General features: G+C 39.8%; 1 protein-coding gene across 1 annotated transcript; it reads right to left on the bottom strand.

Moving 5' to 3' along the window:
• Positions 1 to 521: 521 nt before the first annotated feature.
• Positions 522 to 16,231, bottom strand: LOC135079868 (protein wech). The gene is made up of 3 exons (XM_063974487.1): positions 15,861 to 16,231; positions 14,567 to 14,624; positions 522 to 7,331 (listed from the first exon to the last, which is right to left on the bottom strand). The coding sequence occupies exon 3, from the start codon at positions 7,312 to 7,314 to the stop codon at positions 4,981 to 4,983; it is 2,334 nt and encodes a 777-aa protein (XP_063830557.1). The 5' UTR covers positions 7,315 to 7,331; positions 14,567 to 14,624; positions 15,861 to 16,231; the 3' UTR covers positions 522 to 4,980.
• Positions 16,232 to 16,657: the final 426 nt, after the last annotated feature.

The raw sequence follows: 16,657 nt of genomic DNA, 5'->3' as shown, positions 1-16,657 counted from the left end.
AATAAGTGGACGCTTAAATCTTATTATATCTAATCTAAAGACGAGCTGAAAACTGGTAGGTATAGGCGACAGTACCCCCACTACGGAAACGTTCCTTATATTCGGTCGAACCGACGATTGTGAGAAGTCTATTGAACTACTGTTACTTATGGAAATTGTAATAATATATTTATCATTACGCTAGTACAACTAAGTTACATTATATCTATTCAGTTTATTTCTAATGATTAACGAAACTTTCCGTAGTAGGTCCAGTGTCTCTTAGCCGGTGATCTGACCACCGTTACGTTTTACATCATATCATATTACATTACGCACCCAACTGGCTGATACGCGAATACAACATGCACTCTTAATTAAAAAGACATACTAACGCAGCTGAGGTAGGTGCGGTTAAACAATACTACCACCCCGCGGGCCGCGAGCGTCGCAACCGCGCTCTGCGACCCGCCCGAGGATCGACGCCTCTACGCATTGTAACGTGCGTTACCGATTCGATCTCTTATCTCTTATATACGCACGTCACATTGCCTAGACGCAGTACCCCCAGACAATGCAACATATCCACGTCGATTCGATCGCATGCGAAATTGAGATGTAGCGAAGCGATCTCCAATTCGATATGTGATGTTGCATTGTCTCGAGGCATAGATACAAAAATATTACTACTATGAGATACACACGACAGCCGAGCGAGCGCCGCCCGCGGGGCGGCGGGCCCGCCCTGCACTACACATACAAGCGACTACATAACATACAAAAATAGCACAAAAATGGCTCAATACAATTCCCTAAAATCTCGTAATTGTATCAATGTTTCCAAATTGGCGTCCATCGTTATGAACTCACCGATTCAATTTTATCCTATCCATTTTTCTGTTACCGTCCCGGAATACTTTTAAATTTCAAAAATTCGTAAAAAAATTATATTCGCGTTCCGAATATCATTAAGTTCTCAATTTTATTGTTTCTATCACAAAACTTCAATTTTACTGCTAGCAACTAGCAGGCCTCACATAGTTCACATTTTCACAATTACTTACTCAATTTTCTGAGATTCTGTGAAAATACCGAAAACGCTCCAAGATGTCTAGAAGTATCATTAATATTGCAATACATCACAAAATGAACAGACAAGTTTCGATATTTTCACAGAAACCCAGAAAGCAACAAAATATATTTTTAAAAAAGAAAACAACCAAATCATACAAAATGAATTTAAAATTAAGTAAAATGCTTTTCAGCAGCTTTTAGCTGAGTTAGTTTTACAAACTGCCTTTGGCCCTTCATCTCGGTCCACGGCTCTTGAGGCTGAGGTGGTAAACATAACAAAAGGATGTAGATAATGTCGTTTCAATAGTTTAGATCTTTGAGACAGCGTCCACCTCAGCCCCTGGTGGAGGCGTGGCGCGGACTCCGGGCTCCGCCGTTGCCGGACTGGGACACCCTTCGCGTGCCCCAATCGGTAACAATCACAAGATGTTCGGAGTTTGCTTTGCAAATCCTATTCAATGCGTCGATCAACATTGTCAAGTCACTGAATTCATACAAAAATATGAGATTCGTTGTACCCAATAAAATAAAACTGTGAAATTTTGACTTGTAAAACATTCCAAATGTTAATAATAAAAATGCATTTAATGCAACACATTATTTTAAAAATAACGCAATACTTTATAATGGCACTGAACAAAAAATAAACATTATTACGAATTACTGGAAACCGAAAGTTTTGTATTTATTATGAGAATTCTAAGTTTCGCGTTATACGTTAAACTGCATTACTGTCTAGCTTCTACAGATATTGTATTCACAGCGGCGCGGGCCGACCGACGCGAAGCGCGGGCGTTGAGGTGGCCATGACAACGAATATGGCGCGTGCCGTTTAAGCCGAGTGTATACTGGAATGGTGGCGACGCACTCACTCAGCGCAGCACGGAGCATCACGCAAACATGGTCCGAAGACCGATAATATAAGTATCCATAGTATAGTAGTTTAGTGTTCCTGATACTCTGTACTGTACAGCGCGGTGGTATCTGAGCACAGAATACACTCGGCTTTAGTGCGTGATTCGCGTCAGTCAGAATGCACCTGAAGTGATTTCATATATTAAGGAGGCCTTAGTAATAAGGAACTGTTGCTAAAACACATCCTCTGAACCTAGACTTTAAAGCCAGTTAACAATTTTGCAAGAACTAGAAAATAATATGTGCCCACTCAAATTAAATCTCTGAAATACGCAATTTAGAAAATGATAGTCGATCGTTTGCTTTGCATGAACGTCACATAAGTTTACAGCATGTAGTTTTAGCATCAGCTCCGTCCATTAAATATTAATACTACATTACGCTGCCGATTACAAGTTTGGGAGTATTATGTAGCCCGCTTATTTCAATTGAGGATATCAATGAAACTCGGAAGGTGCATCATAAGCCCTTAATGCACTGTATAACATCATTTTACAGGTATTAACTCTAAGCAAGAGAGAATCTTCGTGACATATGGGAATTTGACTAGCGTGCTAAGATCTCACTTTAACTACGCGAACGCCAGGAGGTGAGTCACACAATCTATAAACTTCATGAGCGATTATATGTTGGTGCTAGGGGGTCAAAGCACGACGGAGGTTTGACAGTCTAAGATCCGACACGGCTTTCTACCAGATCCTACACCGACTATTCTGTGAGACTGTAATCCACGAGTAACCCGCGAACTAAGACTGCCAGGCTCCGTCGTTCGCTACTAAATTTTGCACTTCAAACAATAATTTTCTACTACTTCTTAATACATTATTCAGACTCTTACGCCAGTCGACATCATACTATATTAATCAGTTCCAAATTATTACTAACTACGTTTCAATTCACACGTTGGAAAATTTTTGTTTGAAGCTACTCATACGATACACGATAGTATATGACTAAAGATTTAAATCGAAGAGCTTACGCTAATGTTACCCTAAGTACAAAGGTGAAAAACGTTACTCTATGTTAATTAACCGCTTACAGATCATTATTATGTCATAACATCTCTACGTCGCATACACACTCCTTACGATACGATTAATTTATCTAATATTTTACTTGTAACACTTTGTTCAAGCTTAACTAATTTTCAAACCGCGGTATATGACTATTTACGTACTGTATTGATTTCTAATATAATGATAATAAGGCGATTAATCATTTAGCTGTATAAAGTATATTAGAAAATGGTTACTTATTTGAAAGTTAGATATCGGACTTAAGATTTTCAAGATAACATAACGACATTCATTTTGGATATACGCCACGCAGGCGGGCCGCCATCTTGTATTGGCACGGCCCTCGGTTGGCTCTCACATACCGCTTAATATTAGAAGCCACATATTAAGTGCGAAGTGCAAACACGCTACTACCTAACGACCTAGCTACGATGCCACAACGATTCAGACAACTCGAAACATACTAAATTAATTTTACTCAGTAATAGTACATCATATTTATATGTGAACACAAAAAAGTACATAGATTAATTATATTAATATTAATTTATAATAATTATTACTGAACACAAGGGTATCGCTTAATTAATTAATTATACATGCGATTTATACGCGATTATACATGCGTTATCAACTATCCAAGTAATATATGGATAAAATAGATTAAGCTTTACAATTTACATTTCAGAAAAGAATTTCACTACAATATTTGAACTAATTATTTTATACCCACAAACACACACGATTACATTAGCTAATTTAAGTTACCAGTAGGAGAATATTCCTAAAATTATCTATTGAATCGTAAGTCCGCATCTATATCATCGACTACATTATACCTAGTAACACCCGATAGTACGCTCTACTGAAGAAGTTATGCATGCGTTGGCAATGAAAAATATTAACTCTCCCTTCGTGACCAGAAACGTAGCAAAATATTATTATTTCGATTATAAAAATCTAAACGTTTCAATTTGGCTAAAACTAAAAAAAAAATAATTTAGTCAGTCAAAATAATTTTCTTAATAATATATTCTTTGCGAAATAATAAGAAAAACTTTTTGTAATGAAATCAAAAAATATCACGTATTGTCTAAAGAATATAAAAAAGTCTGAATTTCATAATTGTTGAAATTAACATAATACCTAAATATTTTGGTAAAAAAAAGGCGCGACGTATACCGGCGCCTGGGCACGAGGCCGGCGCAAGCAACCGCTTTAAGACAGTCTTCTAAAGTCAGTCTTAAAGATTTATTGCATTGATTTCTTTGTTCAGCACTCACGCAAGCTCTCAGCTGAACCGCACACGCAAATATACTGAAGTTCCCGAGCAAACCCATAAACGTAAACTAGCCGATCGGCGATCCGCGCCGACAACGCTCTAATAAAAATATATAATATTATGCACCTAAATCAATACGCAAAATAACTTATACATCGACGTCTGCGTCAATTATAACCAAGTTAAAAACGCAAAATGTAACATTTTGGAAAATACTTTTCAAGTTATCTATCTCACATATGTTAGTGTTTTACATCACATGGTGATATTTATAATAGTATATTTACGATTATTCTAAATTGAACTATAAATCGTAAGTGAAATCGGATCGGAAATGAGTAATTTAATATTATTATATTTAAGTTTAAGTATCATTATATGTTTAAACTCTAAGATATCGGTATAGTTATATGTTTTCAGAAAGTTACCAGTACCGTTTGCTACTCTAAGTTACACTGCAAATTAACACAAACAAAGTTTGGTCCTTATAGACTAGTAATATGTATACGGAAACAAAAGCAAATTATAATGGTAACGCAAATGTCAAATGTTTAGAGAGATTTCGATTGAGCGTCGCCTCACGAGCTCAATGCGAGATCTCCGGACAAGCTATGCTCGATCAATAAAATTGGCACATTATCAAAGAAATCACAACTTAATAAACGAAAATAAAACAGGGTAGACCTTAGGTCCGCTCAGACAGTCACCTCACAGTTAGTAGACCTTGATGTACTGCTTGCCGTGCGAGGCCAGGTCGCGCGCCGTGTCGGGCAGCGTCTCGAACAGCACCACGAGGCAACCCTCGGGCGTCAGCGCCACGTCGGACGGCCGGTCCTTGTCGTCCAGCCCCGGGCTCTTGAGGTCCACGGCCGTCATCACGCGCAGCTCCGACGTGAACACCAGCACGCGGTGGTTCTTGGAGTCCGCCACGATGATGCGCCCGTCGTCGTCCGTCACGATGCCCGACGGCCGGTTCAGCTCGCCCAGGCTCGAGCCCTCGCGCCCCACGCAGTACATCACCTTCGACAGAGTCGGGTCCACCATTATCAATCTGTGGTTCTCGAAATCTGACACTATAATGTTCCCGCTCGTGGTGAAGCACACGCCGCGCGGGGTCGTCGGCCCTTTCAACATCTTTGCCGGATTTGCACCCTCGAACACGAACTTGGTGATGAACGTGCCGTCGCTCGTGAACAGCTGGATGCGGTGGTTGCGGGTGTCCGTGACCACGATGTTGCCCAGCGTGTTCACGGCCACGTCCCACGGGTACTGGAACTGCCCGCAGTCTTTGCCGAAGGAACCGAACTTGAGGATGAAATTACCCGCGTTCGTAAACACCTGGACCCTGTGGTTGTCCTTGTCGATGACGATGATACGACCATAGGTGTCAGTGGTTATTCCAGCCGGAAGATCGAACTCGCCGGGCCCCGTTCCTTTGGAACCGAACATGGTCTTGAACTCTCCTCTGTTGGAGAATATTTGAATGCGGTTATTTCGTCTGTCGGCGACTATGATGTTGCCCTCTCTGTCCACGCACAGACCCCAAGGCCGAGACACGTGTCCTTCGTCCTGGCCCTCTCGGCCGAAGGAAAACATCGGGACGCCGGGTACCGGAGACCTAGTAGGCTTCACTGACACAGACATCCAGTACCCGGGTATGGCCTGTCCGATGCCGCGGGCCGCGTTCGCCTCCATAAGCGGGGGTCCACTTTGATCGTAGGAACTCGTCGATCGAGAGTTCATCGAGTAATCGGGAAGCGATCGGAGGCTGTTGGAGCTCGACGAGTGATGATAGGAGATCGGCGGATAAGAGTGCGAGGCCTGGTTCGACTGCATCGACATCAGCGACTGGCGCGACTGGATCGACGCGGTGTTGATGTGCGTTATGGCCGGCACCGGCTGCACGTCGCACTGGCGTTTCAGCTGATCGACCAAGTCATAATTGGGCGGCACGAACATGATCTTGTCTTCTGTGATGTACATGTTTTTAAACATGTGCGAAAAGTAGTCCACCTGGGCTCTACCTTTTTCTTTCGCCATAAACAAATCGATTCCCTCAGAGTCCATGCTGCGCACCAGCGTCTCGTTGGTGTGCGCGAGCCCGGCCAGGATGCCGCGCAGCGTGTTCATGTGGTCGGTCAGCTCCGTGATCTTCGCCTGGCGCATCTTCTCCACCTTGTCCAGCAGAAATTTTTCACGATCCTCAATGGCCTGAGCGTAACACCGCATGGCTTTGCGTATTTTCATGTTAGCCTCGGCGGACTCCTTTTCGTAGGCCTTCGACATGGCCACGGCGCGGTCGATCGCAGTTTTTATGGCCTTGGTACCCGTTTTCGTGTCCTCTATGCAGCGGAACACGCCCACGCGGCACATGTCGAACGCGCCCTTGATGGGAGAGTAGTTGTGGTCCTTGTGAATCCACAGAACGCACTCGGGGCAGACGAACATGACGCAAGCCTCGCAGTAGAACCTGATGGCCTCACCGTGCATCTCGCAGTACATGCAGAACTCCTTGTCGTTGGTGACGGAGTTGGGCCGCACGCCGATGGGCGACACCTGGTGGATGGGCAGCAGCGTGTGCTCGCGCAGCTGGCAGTCGGAGGTGAGCTTGTGGCAGCACTCGTGGCAGAAGAGGTCGTTGCACTCGAGGCAGCGCGTGGTGGGCGAGCGCTCCTCGCAGCGGAAGCAGGTGATGGACACGGAGGAGGAGGTGCCGGGCGAGCCGCTGGAGTTGTCCTCCTTGGAGTGGTGAGCGTTGTTGTTGCTGGAGCCGGCGCGGTACTCACGGCCGATGACGCCGTTGGGGTTGGGTCCTGCACTAGCGGAGGGCAGCGCCCAGATGTCGTAGGGCGCGGAGGCGGCGGCGGCGGCGGGCGGCGGCGGCGGCCGGTTCATGTTCTCCAGCAGGTTGCACAGCAGATGCGTCATGGTGAGGTCGTCCTCCTTCGAGCCGTTGGCGGCGGCGTGCCCGGCCGACTCAGACACCGACGGGTTGCTTGACGGCGGCGACTGAGCCGACTTGGCATATGACGGCATCTTACAGTACATATGTCAAGCCATTAGACCTGCAACCAAAATTTATTGTTACTAGGCTGGCTGATATAGGTAAGTGATATTACTGACTAATAAATGGGCAAGTATTAAATTCAAAAAGGCCTGTGGCTGTGCTATGCACCCGCATATTGATTTGTAAAATTAATGCATTCTCCAAACATTCATAATGTGGATAAATATTTTTAAATATTATTTTATTCTTGAAACAAGAATATAAAAAAAACTATCTTTACAATACAAGTTTGAACACAAATTACCTTGCTCACAAAAAAATAAAAACACTGTCGCCGTTTGTATACCGGACGCGCACTGAACCAAAATACTGTCAATAGTTTATTTTCACTAATAGTTCACAAACACGAGGGCTGGTCGGGCCACCTCTGAACGCAGCGACGGGTGCATCTGGACTGGCTGAACCACTCTGCTTTTTCATTGCACTGCAGTTTGCGAAAAAAATCTATTCCAAATCTTTTGTGCGGCCCTACCACTACCCCTCATAATGTTAGGTAGCGACCCTAAAGAGAGACAGCTATACACTACCTCGAGGGTGTGAAAGAGAAATTGAATTGCTCTGTCGCATTCCAAAGTTTTCCATAATGTAGATAAGCTTTGCTATGATTAGGGCTGACTAGCCAGCGTTTTGTTCTGTTTATCTATGAATTTATATAGAAATGTCATTAGTAAATTGCTGATTAGTTATCACTTTCATAAATATTTGTTTAGGTTCGTTAGAACATACTGTTTAAAAGAATTTGAGAAGTAGCAAACTACCAAATAGAAAATCTGTAAAAGTGAGACAATTTTGTAAAAGCTATCAATATTAAGAATTAACTGCTGTAAATATGTATTGAACATTGATCTAGGCTTCACACTGCTAACTTTTGCATAAAAGACTAACTTAAATCAACCATATAAGTGGACCATAAGGTCGAATTTCCCCTGCGCAAGGCGATATTGATCATAGGCTCCTGACATTGATTTCAGTACCACCATACAGCCAACCCTGAATATGCTGTTAAGATCACAATTGAGTGGCATAATTCTACATTTCACGGGCGGATGTGTGAGCGGGACAGCCTCTAGTTACGGCGGCCGGTTGGAAAGGGACAGGGCTATGCCCATTTGTTGGGATTCTGTATTTTTGGAGGCGCATCGTGGTGGCACATGCGATCATGACCTTGGGAGGCGAGTGCGCGTGAGGCAGGTCCGGGCCGCCATCTTGCGCCCCCGCGCTCCGCCTATTTGGAGGGTGCCGAAAATCGATGCCTTCCCTTGTTGCTCATATCTCGAAGGGAACCGCCGATGCCTTCGAATGGTATAAAGTATCTATGAGTAGGTATAGCATAGAAAGTTCCAGAGAAAGCAAAATACGGAAGCAGAAATACGTGGGGAAAGATCGCTGGGTTAAATCGTTTCTTGCGAGTTGCAAAGGTTTTGAAATAATTTGAAGCAATTTCAGCAATTGTATTATGAACGTTTCTACAGAAATTTTGAACGCACATGATCAAATGATTTGAAAAAGACCAGAAAGATATTCTACAGAGTTGCAGAATTCATTGAACACCAAAAACAGGTTGAGGGTTCATTGAATTAATTTAATCAGGCTTTGTTTTTAAACAATAGTATTCATTGCTAGCATTTCAGCTTCTGCGTTCGAGTTCCTAAGAAATATAGCACATTTTAAGTGCTTATTTTCATTACAGTGGGATTTAATAGAAGGTGTAGTAAACAACATTAGGTTAACAATTTACTTTCATTAACAGATCCGGTCCTTTTGTTCGGACATTACCATTACCTACTTCTGTAATTCATACTGAGCAGGATTATTTTTTCTGTAAAATACTTATGGCTTTAATTAATTAATCGATCGGGATTAGAAATGTTAGAATAAACATAAAACAAAACAATATGGAAAGAAAGTAAACTGTATGCAAAGGTTCAGTTTGTAATTCAGAGTTATAGAGGTTCCCGAAACTGAAGGATCTGTAATAAAATTACAACTGTAGGTGGATAATAGATTGGCAAGAAAATCATCGTTGCAACAACTTATTAACAAACCGGCGAACATACTAACTGAAATTTGGGGTTAGATCTGGAGTTTCAAGTGAAAAATACCACTATTTTAATGCTTACAAATATTTTATTTACTTTATTTCACGTATAACTTTCTTGTGGTTAATAAAAAATTTAGTATGTTCATCAGATTAATGCGCATTGGGGATAAACAAACAGAATTACACAAAACATTGAACAATAAAAGATAAACAGCCGAAGTGTATTAATTCTCCATCCTAGAGTATAATTTGTAGATAATTTCATAATCATCATGTTATTTAGCCTCTGGAGGCCTCTAGATATGGATAGAATGTAACATTTAAATAAATATAGGCTTAACGTTAATATTTTTCAACATACACATGATGGCATGGCATTTTGTCTGAGCGCAGATTTTACAGCAAAAACACCATCAAAGGTACAAAGCCTTCAACCACCTGCTTCTACAGAAAACCATTTCTCCTAGAGCATTGAGTCACTGAGCCAATGCAGGTAGTAATTGCTTTGTGCATTTGCGAAGAAGGTTCCACAATGCGTTTTTGTGACGATAAGAAACAATGGGTTTGCGAGCCGGCCTGCACCGTGCCTAAGCCCTTGCAATAGATAAGCTGATGGCTCTCAAATTTTTTAAAGATAAAATAACACATGTTTAGTAATAATGATGAAATAATGTGCAAAGTTAAATGGCAAACATCGTCAGATGATAGTGCTACATCATCGTAGAAAGTAGCTTAAAATTAGAAATACCAAACTAATGATGTGTAACAAAATATACGTCAGGAAGACATTCGAACTGCATAAATATTTTTAAATTATAAAAAAGCGACGCGAATATGATTATCATTGTATCTAATCACGTCTATTCTAGACTTTGACGTTTAAAAAACAAGTTATTTTTCTTTTTCAGAATAAAGTTTTTTAACGCTTGGTAAGATTGAGGATCTCTGACCAGCCATAAGCCTGGACGAGGCTGCGAAGCAAAAGAAACTCCTCTACCTGCGCCGAGGGCCAAATAGTCCAGTCATTTAAGCTTAAATTAGGTAAGAATCTCGGAATTCGAGATACCCAGCTGTAAGTCTGTAAATACTTGTATATTGACACCCTAAAAGTTGTCTCAAAACCTACATATGGTAGGGTGTAAGCAACTATTAAATTTTAAGGTCAAAGGTCACAAAAATCGGTTTCTTGCGCTTTTTTTGGAAATATCTCATTTCCTATGGGTTTTTTGCTATTTGTATTTATTATCAATATTGTAGAATACTAAATTCTCTACAAATTTTGTTTAAAAAAAATTTTTATACGGTGAACCGTTTTCGAGATAGAGGGCGGAGAGCGTGCGGTCACTGCATCACTTCAGGTCAACTTAAGTGGTTTAGGTTTTTCATACAAAAGGATTTTCCCGCTAATTCCCGTGGGAATTTCGGTAATTACTTGTTGTAAATAAGCTTTAAGTTTACTAAGGTACCTACATGCCAAATTTCAAGCGTCTAACTTCCGTTAAGCGTTTAGATTTTTCATACAAAAGGATTTTCCCGCTAATTCCTGTTCCCGTTGGAATTCCTAAGTAAACTATAACCTGCCTAGGTGTATGAAGAATAATTGTACCAAGTTTCGTTAAAATCCGTCGAGTAGTTTTTGTTTCTATAAGGAACATACAGACGGACAGACAGACAAAAAAATTTTACTGATTGCATTTTTGGCATCAGTATCGATCACTAATCACCCCCTGATAGTTATTTTGAAAATATATTTCATGTATAGAATTCTGTCCGTCTGTATGTTCCTTATAGAAACAAAAACTACTCGACGGATTTTAACGAAACTTGGTACAATTATTCTTCATACACCTGGGCAGGTTATAGTATACTTAGGAATTCCCACGGGAACAGGAATTAGCGGGAAAATCCTTTTGTATGAAAAATCTAAACGCTTAACGGAAGTTAGACGCTTGAAATTTGGCATGTAGGTACCTTAGTAAACTCAAAGCTTAGTTACAACAAGGAATTCCCGAAATTCCCACAGGAATTAGCGGGAAAATCCTTTTGTGTGAAAAATCTAAACCGCTTAAGTAGACCTGAAGTGATGCAGTGACCGCGCGCTCTCCGCCCTCTATCTCGAAAACGGTTCACCGTATAAAAAAAGTTTTAAAACAAAATTTGTAGAGAATTTAGTATTCTACAATATTGATAATAAATACAAATAGCAAAAAACCCATAGGAAATGAGATATTTCTAAAAAAAAGCGCAAAAAACCGATTTTTGTGACCGTTGACCTTGAAATTTAATAGTTGCTTACACCCTACCATATGTAGGTTTTGAGACAACTTTTAGGGTGTCAATATACACGTATTTACAGACTTACAGCTGGGTATCTCGAATTCCGAGGTGAACTTACTATAATGACTGGACTAAAATGTATACACGGGCCGTGTAACAAATGGCTTTCCTTAAATTGGTTTCATTTGTTAATTTCGCATCGCTTTGTTTTCTAAAACCTTTGTGACAAGGCAGCGTTGGTCAAAGCATAATCACAACAAAAGAGCGATCTTGCCGGAAACGAAAAGTGGGATATTTTTAAATTACCACGAATGTTCCCTTTGTGGGGTTTAGGGCTGCAAAAACTAAAGCCGGCACGAGTAAATGGTGTGACAAAACAAAGAAATTACCCCTTAATTGTTCTCGAACAACTATTGTCCTAAGTCACCAGTCACCCTGTTGTTTGACATTGGAAAATTTTGAAACTAAACTAGCATCAATGCACGTGTTAAAATGAATTCCTTTTGTTTCTACTCCCTCAGTTTTTACCTAGTAACAAATCAAAAACGTAACGATGAAATGATTGCACTTTTCATTAATACATTAGTTGCCAAAACTGGAGTTGCGTAAGCGCACACCGACGGTGCTCTGACGCAGATTTTGGTTCAATCAGCAATAATATTTTCATTTAGGTCGTTGTTTTTTTGCAGTTTTTCCAAGATTTTATGCTGTCGTCACAATCATATCGATTTCTTATCTCAAATATTGCAACATAATTTCAGTTCTTTCAGGGTTTTAAAGAAGCGACTTTGAAGTGTGCCTTGCCTACATTCCTAATAATTGTCGGATATGGATATTATTACCTACTTTTTCGATAGAGGCGATAGACTGTATGTATCTCCGTACAAAACAAATAGGTACATAGTTTCCTTTGGTGTTGAATGAGGTAATTATTTATTTCGTTTTAGCATCTAAGCTACTAAAAGTGCAATAATGCTCTTGCAATAAATAATTCAGGGTTGAAATGTATTTTCGATACAAAATACACCTACTACCTACTTTCTTTCAGGTGAGTATGTTTAATGTTAAACTTATCACAAAGTTTTATTCTCTAGAGTGGAAGACACCGCGATGTTCATATTGTAACACCCGATTTATGGCCGATCGCGGCAAACATAAATGTATGAGCGATATCGATTTCTTTGGTCCCGAGTGTTTCGAGTTACGATGATAGACTGATACTTCAAAATAGCAGTAAGTTAAAATTTGATTCATTGATCACGTTGTAAATAGATGTACGAAATATTGAGGCATTCTTGTCTAACGAATTGATTATAATAAATAAATTATTTATTGCGAACTAATTTGGTATGTTTTCATGATATTATTGTAGGAATTATGCCTTGCACAATGCACATATCGCAAAGTGCAGTACCTATGTTCTGTTTCCTCCCACTTATTTATTTAAATAGAAAGAAACATTTTTTCTGTTAAAAACATTATTACTTTATTTTTTTCACGAAATTAATAATGAAACCAAAAATTGCCATATTTTCAATCTAACATTTCTAGGCTAAAAGTAACGTTTTTGGTAACAATTTAACAATACACCGTCCCTTTATTAGATCAGCTTTCTCCTAACCATTTGCCGATACGGTTGTTATTGTTCGTACATAAGTATAGTTATGTATAGCAACAATTACGGACGCGAGGGGGCGCCCGGGGCAGCGCGCATGCCCAGGCTTGGAGCACCCGGCTTCGCCCACGGTAAATGCATTTTACCTCAACTGTATTTATTTTATCCTCAACTTATTTTTCATTTGATTGAGATGCTTGCTAGAGTCGTTAGGGACATTGTTTCTTTAGTTAACCCGAATTTTAGGAAGAGAGAAGATTACAGTGAATCCTATCGATAAAATATTCGTATTATCGTAGCTACACACTTTAAAAACGAATTTATATCAATAGGATGTGTGGTGTGGAATCCCCAAATCGGTCTTTGATAAAACACATGGCATAGAGATAAATTATGACATTGAGTTCCGATATGGATGCTTTGAAACTGCATCTATGAAAACCAGTTATGCATCTCTTTATCGCTTGAAATTGTCGAAACTATTCTATTATACAGTTTAATAGACGAATGAAGCCATAAAAAAGAAATTGTAAATTAGATCCAGATAGCTCATTCACTCGTGCGTGGTATTTATTATGATTGACAGTATCAATTAGCGTATTATTTAGCTGTCGCTTGTCGACTGTTTTCTTAATTCGTTTCGTATATCAAAGTCAGTTAGAGGTAATCCTGCAAGCTAAAAAAAACTATTGACAGTGGTTGATCAAGTGCGCGTCTCCATACTACATCGCGATGACGCAGTATGGCGGGCTTGATGCGAATGCACTGCGACGCATCCACACTATTTACGACTAAAGTAACGTAAACAGATAATTGTGTATGTAGCTTTATTGTCTTTCAAGTTAGGCATACTTGTGCCAATTTGTGAAGAGATCTATTTTATGTAGAGGTGCGGGTTCGGGGCGCGTGTGTTTTACCGTTTGATTGATGTTACGCTCTCGAGCGGGGTGAGGACCCCCGCATTCTTATTTGATCCTCAAGCTTAATTTCTCCTTGAGTAAAGGTTTAAAGTCTATGCCAATTTGTACCTTATAGTCTTGTTTATGGGTAACAATTTGGCGTGAACAGATGTTTAACTCAAGAATGTAATAAAAATTTAACCAAATATTTATCATGGGGGTTGTTGCCAGTTTCAATTGATAACTTTTGACGCGCGCGTTGATGCGTCTGTGTATGAAACTTGATTGTTTTTAAAAAAAATGCCAATCAACGAAATCTCAGAGCATTCGCGTTTAGGCAAGTTTCTAAAAGTCATCGAATACCACTCGCGTAAAGCGTGGGACACTCGAGCGATACTCACTTGGTGCCATCGTGGACCCTCCGCCTTTTGCGCTTGCGCCGTCCACAGTGCCCGAACCCTGAAGGTAGAAAGCATCACACATAAAACTTAGGAAAATTATGGACATAATTAATGAATTAATCAAATTAAAATAATGTCGCATTAGCAATTTATAAGAAAACACAAAATAAGCTTGTTTAAAAAATTCTAATAAGATTTCAGGGGCTAGGGGGCGCGGCAAGCGTAGCCTCGACTACATGCGTTCCCCTCACGCCAAAACCACGCAAATGTGTCTTGTTTGATCTTTTGCTCATACATATTAGATAAATGTTTGTGGGAGATGTGATCTTTCCATATAAATACAAAAAATACTCAGATATATTAGGATCACAAAATGAGTCCAATATTCTTATTAGAAAGATAAGACAATCACAACACAATAATATAAATAAAGACAATACTAGACAAATTAATATTACAAATAGCTTCACTAACCTGTCTCTAATGATAATTTTACTAAAAAAATAACATGTGATGTATAGTTAACTATGAAAACTATTAGATTGTTAGAAGTTATAATTTTAAATCAATAACTGTTTCCAATATAAAATTATGCTGAGTACTACATGGAAATTTACAAAACAGGAATACATTTTATAAATGTAAATACACATTATTATGACTTGAATAAGTAGTATCATATTTTCTTATTAGAACACAAGCGAAGTTACTCAAATCATGTGTTATCCCTAATATCCATGATTGAAGTAAAGTAAACAGGGAATGAGGGGTGATAAGGGGCAAAAACTACCTATCCCAGTCAGTAATTAAAAAATCAATAATGTTTGAAGGCTATAAAATTTTCCACAAATGCATTTTTGGGTAAGTAGATGGAATTATAATGGCATGAAGTGCGACATAAATTAGAAGAAAAGCATATTTCCAGTAAAACCTGATCTATCTTGAGGACAAAACTAACAGTAATAAACAACCTGAAGCTAAAGCTGATTGCACCAGAACATTGGCATTACATACTTAATTTATATTGGTATAATAAAATCCTCAAGCCCCACTGAATTTCTAATTTAAATAAAGAAAAGAAAACAAGTTGCTCAATGTGACATCCACATCAACAAAGGCACTTGAAAGTTAAAGTATGATAATTATTTACTGGTCACTATAGGTGACTAAGGGCTATAAAAATTAAAAGTTGAAATAAACAGAAGATGATAAACAACTCTGAACACTCCGACAATGGAAATGAAGGAGATTAGAGTGAATCATTGCCGTCTGGATATAACTACAGAATACTCACCAAAAATAGCTCTTGACTTTGTTCACCAAGCACCAAATTAAAAGTGAACATAAATCATACGCATTATTGCGTCGTCGACAATTAATTTTCGGTTGATTATATATTTTTTCTAGTGTCCCGTCACCAATAACTATACACGAAAATATCAATGCCTGTCGATGCAGGTAGATTGCACAAAGATAGTTTTCCCTTGAAATGGTCAACAATATTGACGCAAATCACATTGATTTGACCTAGTCAATTTTATTGCACTATTTTTAAATACTGTTGACCACAACAATTGCTTTTATTTAGTAGTAATCGTCTATATTTATTTATTTTATCACAAAATAACACTGAAAACATCAGCGGTGAATGAACGATCAATGATCAAATAACTTTTGTCTATGGTGAGAAAGAGTTGGTTGACATTACTAGAGTGGACCTCAATCGGATATTGACAAATTGTTTCCGATTCGATTTCGGAAATAGATAAGTAAAAATCCCATAAAGTTAATATTCCCTACCGACTCGACCAGCCTCGACCCTCCCCCCCGTATCCGACGGCAATATGGGCCCCCATATACGAAAGTATGTGCCCCCTGAAAAATGACCCCCAAATAGTCCAATGGCTGCTTCTGTTACATTATCTTACGTTAGGTTGAAGACGCCTCCGGCCCAGGTTCCCCGCTGCTTGTTGTGTGCAGCGGCTGGTAAGGCCGTGGAGCACATGCTGGGGGCAAAAGATTGCCCTCAGCCGGCGCAAAAGCCGAAGCCAGCGCAGCGAGCCGGCACGACGGCGAGCCTCATGGAGGTAG

The sequence above is a fragment of the Ostrinia nubilalis genome, chromosome 17 (genome assembly GCF_963855985.1).
Source record: "Ostrinia nubilalis chromosome 17, ilOstNubi1.1, whole genome shotgun sequence".
Taxonomy (NCBI): domain Eukaryota; kingdom Metazoa; phylum Arthropoda; class Insecta; order Lepidoptera; family Crambidae; genus Ostrinia; species Ostrinia nubilalis.
Note: the sequence above shows the minus strand (reverse complement) of the source record. Positions and strands in the feature narration are given on the sequence as shown.